Here is a 9,105-nt window from a genome sequence, read left to right on the forward strand (position 1 = left end):
TTTGGAAAGAATTTGGAGTGAAAAAATTTGTAGGGACACTGTTAAACTGGTATTAAAGAGTACATGACTAATTTTTGACATCCCCTTGTATCAGAAATCACAGAGAACTTGATAAAGATAAAAAAATGTTCCTTAATCAAATTTTTTGCTACCAAATCGATTCCATTTTATATTAATTTCTATCTATTTTTGAAATATTTGGTTGGTATTTTTGAACACATTTTTAATTGACCAAAAATTTCTGAAAAATAAATTTTGTTATATCAATTTTGCTCAAAAAATTACTAGACACCTTCAAATTTGTGGATAACTAAATACATTTTTTTAATTAACTGCGGTTTGTTGAAAAAAATTGAACTAAATATTGGAATTGTCACAACCCTTTTATACTACAAGCTCCTATGGACTTTTGGCAGCCCCCGCGTATCACAAATCAAAAATAAATGTTAAAAAAATGATAAACGTGGAATTATTAGATTTTTTTATTTGTATTTTTCGATTTTAATTAATTTCTATGTATTTTAATAATATTTTTGATCAAATTTTTCAATTGACTGAAAATTTTTGAAAATGTTTATCAAGTATTGAATTATCCATTTTTTACAAAAAATAACTGGGGAGATTTAATTTTGAAAGTAAACCGATACAATATAACTTTGAAAGCTCACATGTAACTAAAACAGAAGGGCATTAAATAAATATAAATAAAACATAGAAATTTGGAAACAGCAACTTTTTGCTTAATTTTGGATCCCCCTTGTATCACGAATTAAAGGAAATTGAAAAATGACGATTAAAATTTAATGTTAATAGAATTTTTTCTAATTATTCTTTCGTTGCTTGAAAATTTTTTTATTTGACTGACATTTGAAGAAAACTCATGAATTAAAATCAATTGTTTTTATAAGAAAAAGTGCAAACTGTTAATTTTGTAAATTAACCCCTTGACTATTATTGGAATCTCCTTTATAGAGATGTAACCATGTATCGGAAATTTATGGTAAAATTGGATGGCGAGAGAAACAAAAAAAACCAAATTGGTGATCAAGTTTTTTGCTGCCACAAATATATATTTTTAATATTGAATGATTTTTATTCAATTTTTCCATACAAACTTTTTAATTAACTAAAAATTAGCAAACGAAAAACTGAATAAATCATTAATTTTGCTTAAAAACATGTGTGGGTTCCCAGTAGTGAATACTTTTCATTTAAACAAGAAAATAGTGTAATCAAACCAAGCAAAATTTTTATATACAAAAAAAATAATTTCGTATAAAATATTTTGCAAAAATTGAACATTAGAGTGATTTATTTTAGATTACCCCTCGTAAACAACGGAAAAAAAAATGAACGAATAATGGAATTTTATGAAGAAGAAACCACAATAAAGAGAAGAAAATTTGAAAAAGTGTCCAAAGGGATTTAACACTCTGACTGCCATGTCACTGACAGAGATGATTTGGTCTCTAATCTTAAAGACCATCATTATCTTCATATTACTTCTAGTCTGCGTTAGTTCTTCATCCAGACTTTCATCTGAACCATCAACTCCCTCGTAGTTTTTTTCTTCGATATGGGAGAAATTTTAGAACCGTGCCAATTTGAACATAAATTTGTGCCTTTTAAACTGTGTTACATGTTTCGAAAAATTAAAGTGTAAATTTTAATGAAAACTTCAAAATTGTATATAAAAATGAAAAAAATTTTCAGAATCGAGCTATTGGAGTTACTCCATAATTTTATTTCAAACAAAAAGCGATAGTAAAGAAAAAATAGGAAAACTATAAATTTAACCATGAAAATAACTTTATCTTTGAATAACTTTTAAACGCTAAATTCTATTAAAAAAAGCATTCAGATCTTTTTCATAGAGCGTTAAATTTTCTACAAGAAATAGCTGTTCAAATAGTTTTAACTACATTTGTTTAAATGGAAAATAAACTGCAAAAAGTGCAAAAATCTCATTTTATTCAATTGGTAAATGATTTAGGCACGATTTGAGTGAATATTAAGGGCTGGTTTAGGTCTGACATTTTTTTTAGGTCATTTAGGTCACCCTATTATACAATGTTGTTAAATATAACCATTGGTTATATAATAGAACCCTTAATACTATATAAATAAAATGAAAAAGTAACAGATCATTAAATGTTTTTGCTCTTCTGAAAAATGACCTTTTTGACATACAATTATTCACAATTACACGCACGATATAGTGATTGATGAAAAACCTTCAACAGTGCCAAATTAAATATCATAGATTATAAATTACTTTTTAACAATGTAAAAGATTTCTAATAAAGTTTTCTGTAATTTCCAAATTATGTATTTCCAGTCCAAAAAGACTGAGGACGCTAAATTATCCATATCAATTAGTCAGTCATATACAATTGATAATAAATACATAATAAAAAAAAAAAACAAAATTCAGTACGCTGGCAGTCAGAGTGTTAAATGAAATAAATAAATAAAATACAAAAGATAAGCGAGAACAGTATACAAGAGAAAACTTAACTTGTCATATTTTATAGAAAATAAATTCAATGGAGGATATTTGAAAGTAAAAGGAAATTAATTGTACCTAAAATCAAGAGGAAACGATAAGAAAATGAAAAAAATTATATAAATTTGCTAGAAAATCTCTTTATAATACATAACTGTGATAAAATGTCATAAAAATATTTGATATGTATATTTTTTTGCACTTACATCAATTCGCTACTGCAATTTTCAATTTATTCGATTTGAAAAATCGTTTTTTCTTCTTCATCGTTCCATTAATTGTTGGTACTTCTTCCACGCTTTTCTGCTTATCAGTTTTTTGGTTGAGGATTTTTCGGAATTTTTGATATAAAGAATTTTTCTTTTTCAATTCCTTTTGGCACGTTTCTAATTTTTCATTTGAGGACGGAATCGGCGGAGAGGATATTGGAATTTCTACTGTAGGTAATTTCGTTTCGATATGTTTAGTCTGTTCGCTATCGAATTTTACGTGATTCGATAGTTTCATTGATTCGGTACTAAAAGTTGAAAAAAATAAGAATACAAAACAGTTGTTTCTAAATAAATACTTTTAAACAACTCCTCCTAACACTAAAATTATACTGACTCAATCAAAACCTTCTAGAGCATATTTTTTTTATATAATCAAGCAGAAATGAAAAAAATTTGTTGTCACAATTGTTTAGAAAAATTGATCAAGTATTGGTTTTTAACAAGAAAATACTGAATGGGGATGTTATGGAATCAGTATTTTGTTAATTTACTATTGGTAAAAGTAAATGATAATTATTGGACCTATCAAAGCACAAAATCACAACAAAACAGCCCAACAAATAGAGGAAAAATACATTTTCCTCCAAAAAGATCACGTACTGTCTAAAATCGATGGAAACAATAGTGAAATTTAATTAATTTACATTAGTACTGATTCCTCAGTAACCATATTCTCCAGATATGATTCCTAGTGACAACTGGCTGTTTTAGACCTCAAAACAATACACAAAATATTCAATTATCAATTTTGGATAAAAAAATTAATGAAAATATTCAATTTTGAATATAAATTAGCCTTATAGAGTCATTAATTACTTTGGAAAATAGCTAAATAGATACTAAAAAAATTTTTACTATAAAATTATACCAATTTTTAGTCCTTGTCATCTCATCAATTTCTATCAATATCTACCTATTTTTCAATTATATGAATATTTGCAGCATCAAATTCAATACCATTATAATAACTTGAGTGGGGATTTTCAATTTCAAAAATAATCAATCCTTAGAACGGTCCTGAGTATTTTTGAAGGCACCCACGTATCAAAAATCGAAAATAAATGTCGAAGAAATGATAAAAGTGTAATTATGACAATGATTAGATTTTTTCTGTCCATTATACTATATTTTTATCAATTTCTAGATATTTTGAAGATATTTTTGGAAACGTTTTTCAATTGACTGAAAATTTTTAGAAAAAAAAAATAATTATTATTATTAAATATTTAATTATCAATTTTACACAATAAAATAAGTGGACACATTAAATTTTGTGCATAAATTAGCCTTAAAAACTACTTGATAACTTTTGAAAGTCTCCTTGTATAACAAATAACTAAATAAATATTAAAAAAATATATACATATAAAATTATAATAATTATCAATTTTTGTCATCCTGTATATTCGGTTTCTATGAATTTCTACCTATTGTTCAAATATTAAAATATTTTTGAACCCTCTTTGTAATTGATTGAAAATTCAACAAAAAAATCAAATTAAATTTAATACAATTATTAATTAATTTCGCCCCTAAGAAGGCGGGGACTTTCAATAATTTATTTGGCATAAAAAATGAAATGACATTCTATTTTTTATTCAAACGAAACTAAATTAGCCTCCATATATCAAAAAATCTGAACAACTAAATAAAATTCGAAAAAATGGTTAATACGGAATAAATAGCAATGTTTTTCTGTTTGATTTATTGAATTTTTATTTATTTCTACGTATTTTTCAAATCAATTTTGAACACATTTTTCAATGGGGCCTTTCAATTATAAGGATCAACTAAAATAATTAATCCTTAGAAAGCTCCTAAGTACTTTTGTAATGTAATTTCTACGCATTTTTTAGAATATTTTTAAAAATAAATTATATCACTTATCAAATAACATTTTTTTAACAACCAAATTGGGTTGATCAGGCATTGACTTTTAACTGGAAATGTTATGATGCACCTAACCTTACATTATTGCACCTAATGAAGAAAAAATCACAAAGAAACAGAGAAAAAAACATTTTCTTCCAAAAAGATAATGCAGTGTCTAATATCAATGAAAATAATAATCAAATTTAATTTATTATTTATCATTGATATTAGACACTGCATTATCATTGGTTCTCAGCCACCACATTCTCCGGATATGGCTCTCAGTGACAAATGGATGTTAACAGACCTCAAAACAATATCCCATGGTAAGAAAATTGCAAATAATAATTATTATTATTATTTATTTTTACTCACGTTTTTTTGGGCACTTCTTTGGTTTCTTTTTGAGATATCAAGTTTGATTTCGTGGACGAAATTTTAGCAACTTTGACTGATTTATAGAGTTGTTCCCAAAAATTTCCGAAAGCTGATTGTAATCTAGTATAATTGAGAACGTGATATGCTTTTATCTGCAAAGGCATATCGGGATAATCTTTATATATACAAGGTATTATTTTTCTCTCTTCTCGTTCTGAAAATATTAATTATTTTGTAATTTTCCCTAAAATAAACTGCTATTTTTATTTCAATTTTTCCTTTGTAAGTATACACAAAAGTATTAAAAAAAAGGGAAGTAGAATATTGAAACTAAGGGTCTGGAACACCCGTAGAGCTGAACTATATATAAACTGAGAATAGATATACAAAAATTACTAACATTAATGGTAGATTCTATGTATATTAATCTGCGGGGGCCATTATGGAAGGCACGTTACAAACTGAGTGCATAATTTGTCATAATAATTTCCTATTTAGAATTAGGTAGCAATGCACGAATGTAACACTGAGACATAGATACAACCTCTTGTGTTAGGAACCATTAGGATCTGTTAATCACCAAATGAAATGATACAAAGTGCCTCCCATTAACATATCATCTCGGATTACTTAATTTTTGTCTTATATTAATGTGAGTGTGAAGAATCATAAATTGACCTACATAACTTCAATTTATTATTGTGTTAAGATTTATTGTACACTGACAGCTCCCAATGGAAACCAACTCATAGTTAAGTGATCCAAGTATCCCTTAGACACTTGAAGTTCCATTAATGTATTAAATTACTTACTTTTATTTTATGTGACTCTAACATAAATATAAATATGAGGTTCTAAATAGGCAATCGTCGGATTATTAAAACTAAGTTTAATTACTTATTTTCTTGCATAATTAATAGTTATTTATTTTATTTATATTTCTAAATTAATAGTGAAAACAGATAAAAATTCTCCCTTCAGATATTTCTAAATAGATTTTTTGCAGTTAAATGTTATATAGACATAATAGTGCTTTTTTTTCTTGATAAATTGAGATCTTTCAGAAACAAATCAACATTTTCCAGATATGGAAATAAGGTGGACAAAAAAACTACCTTTCAATCGATTTTAGGCAAATATAGTCTCATTTAAATGGGAAGAAAATATAAATTGGAAAAAAAGGGTTTTTTGAAGATTTTTTCGCATACTTTGGGGAGACGTAAAAGAAGCAACCATTATTAATCCTGGATCCTTTGTTTAGAGCTTAAAGAAACCATATTTTTCAATAACAAAATGCATTTTTAGCTTTTTTGCAAAATATTCACCTTTTTATCTTTTACGTATATACTTATATAAAAGTCTTATTTTGGAAAAAAATTACTTTTTACATTATTTCTGCAAATTTTTAAGATAGGTAAAAAACAGCTATTATTTTCTGGTAGTAAGTCTCTTTTTAGCTTACTTCATACTAAATTAATATTACCCATCTAATAATACTGAACTAAATGATTTTTTTTATTTTATCTTACTAATAAGAATATTTTCTATAATTTCCACACAGAATTTTCATCTAAAGGGAACACTATGAAAAAATACAAACAAAATAATAGAAACAATCGCCCATCACAGGAAAAGCCTTAAACTATTGTTTGAAATTAAAAATTTTCATCACTAACTTACCAATTCCATCCATTTGAGCCAAAGTATAAAAATATTTATTCGAAGGACTTCCCAAAAATGAAGGAGAGACTACAACTACTACTCTGTTGCACCTAGTAGAAATCAACCTAATCACAGAATCATAGTTTGATTCTCCTCCTAGTACATCTCTATCTTTGACGCACAATTTCAAACTATATTGACCTTCCAAAGTTTGAATAATGTCTGTAGCAAAACCTATATCATCATCATCAAACAAAACAAAAGCGTCATAAGTTTGCGGCGGAAGCCCTGCTGTTTTACGCTCATAATCATCAAAAGTTATTATATCTTTGTCATCTATTTCTACTCTAGAAACTGTAAAACCCTCAGGATGTTGTGTGTAATATTCTGCATCTTCCTCTATAAAAAAAAATAAACTGAGAAGGGGAAAGAGACATTGTCAAACGCTAAATTAATCTCCAAAATACTGCTGAACATTATTTTCTATCAACCAATCAAATACACTAACTAGTATTCATAAATTTTGTGAAAAGCTCACCTATTAATAACTTTACATCGTCAATTACATCAAATCTATCTAAAGTTTCCAAGTATGATATTAATTTGGCAGTGGTACTTTCATCCCCATTCTTTTCAGACCACAATTCTAAAACTTTCTTTGTCGGATCGTTGTTTCGTTCAATGTTTGGTATTTTCTCACCCCCTATACCGCATAGTTCAGCAAGACCATACCAATCACTAAAAAATAAATCTTTTAAAAATCCTTCCTATATAAATAATATTCATAAAAAGCTTCTACAAATCAAAAAATATGCATAAAAGTTTACCGTGATAGACCTGTCTCGTTTGGTATTATTTTTTTAGGGTTTAATAGAGCAGATATCAGGTCCCTGGTTTCTTTTCTTAAACATCGAATTGGTATGTTGGTCATCTAAATAATAAAAAGTTAATTACATATAATGTAACATTCTTCGGTTGTTTAACAAACCTACCGTGGTATCACAAATTTATTGGAATAATATAGTGTACTACGCTAAAAGTAAATGTTTTTTCATTTCGCTTGAGAAAAATAGAAGATTAACAAAAAATATTGTAATTTTGACAACTGCTAATGTATATATCTACTAATTGACATTTGGTCGATGGTTGACTGGGTCAACCCAAACGTCAAAGCTATAATCCTGTATCAGATAAATCAGATGATTGAGAATCCTAGTCCGCAACGTGTTTCGAAGGATATTTGAATATTCCAAATTTACCAAGAATTTTTATTTTTATTACTAAAATTTCACAGAATATTTTAAAATCATTGAACTATTTCTATAACGAAAAGAAAAAGAGCACAAATTATTGTTGGAATATTATCAGTAGAAAGGTATTTGATTCAAATGAATGAATCAAGGGCTTGTATTAAGAGTCGCCGTATTTTTAGGAGCCATCTGTCAACGTTTCAGGTGGTAAGATTGAAAATTATGTAAAAATAAACTCTTTAATACATCATTTTATCTTCAAGATTAGTGGGTAACAACATGATAATATCAACTCCGTAAACTAAACTGTATCGTTTTTTAAAAAAAATAATAAATGCCTTACCTCACCTGTAAAAATAAAAATGTTTAATAATATAAAAGTATTTATATATCTTTAAACTATCAATTGCCACCCTGTGGAAACATTAGCTAAGAATAGAATTGAATGAAATTAGTAGTACTTCCAAATAAGTATTAAATATATTTTGTTATATCTCAAGTTATTCAAACAGCTAATTGGAAAATGGACTGTGTTAATATGATCTGCTGACCATAGATACTGAAACCGGTCCATGTCCACATATTGAAACGTCATGAAAATTACGTTTTATTAGTGAAACTATAAATAAACATATTACTGCACCGATAAGGCTTTTAAGGATTCTTTAAAGTGAATTATTCGTGTCTTATTAAAACATATAGACCAATAAAATATTTGTTTATGCCCAACAGGTCAAGAACGATAAAATTTTTGAGTTATGCAATCATCAATACCTTGGTTTGTTTAAAGTATTGCCTAAATTTGCATCTAATAATCAAGCTTTAGAAAGATTAAAATTGCGGATTCAATTGTTTTTTAAACTATCTCACATTACATAGAGTCATATTTAATCTAATATTGGTTTTGAATAACAATATTTCATAATAGATGTAATTTATATATATAAGTTGAATTTTAAATGCAAAACTTTACTTTCAAAAGCATGTCCTCAATTTCATTTACATAGGTTCGCATTTAGAATTAAAAACGTATTAAATGATCAAATTACATGAACAGGACTCGATTAACTTGATAGGTTTCCAAACAAAAATCAACGTGATCCGGGTTGGTTTCCGGACATTCAGAACATGATTGTGTTAATTCCATCATAGTTTCCGAAAAGTC

At 27.0% G+C, this 9,105-nt stretch overlaps 1 protein-coding gene across 1 annotated transcript; it reads right to left on the reverse strand.

The window, feature by feature from the left end:
* Window positions 1-530: 530 nt before the first annotated feature.
* On the reverse strand, window positions 531-7,852 carry LOC130902497 (myeloid differentiation primary response protein MyD88). The gene is made up of 6 exons (XM_057814691.1): window positions 7,683-7,852; window positions 7,518-7,621; window positions 7,229-7,428; window positions 6,709-7,089; window positions 5,026-5,242; window positions 531-3,023 (listed from the first exon to the last, which is right to left on the reverse strand). Exons 2-6 carry the CDS (start codon window positions 7,619-7,621, stop codon window positions 2,714-2,716), a joined length of 1,212 nt encoding a protein of 403 aa, XP_057670674.1. The 5' UTR covers window positions 7,683-7,852; the 3' UTR covers window positions 531-2,713.
* Window positions 7,853-9,105: the final 1,253 nt, after the last annotated feature.

This window comes from Diorhabda carinulata, chromosome X, assembly GCF_026250575.1.
Source record: "Diorhabda carinulata isolate Delta chromosome X, icDioCari1.1, whole genome shotgun sequence".
NCBI classification, from domain to species: Eukaryota; Metazoa; Arthropoda; class Insecta; order Coleoptera; family Chrysomelidae; genus Diorhabda; species Diorhabda carinulata.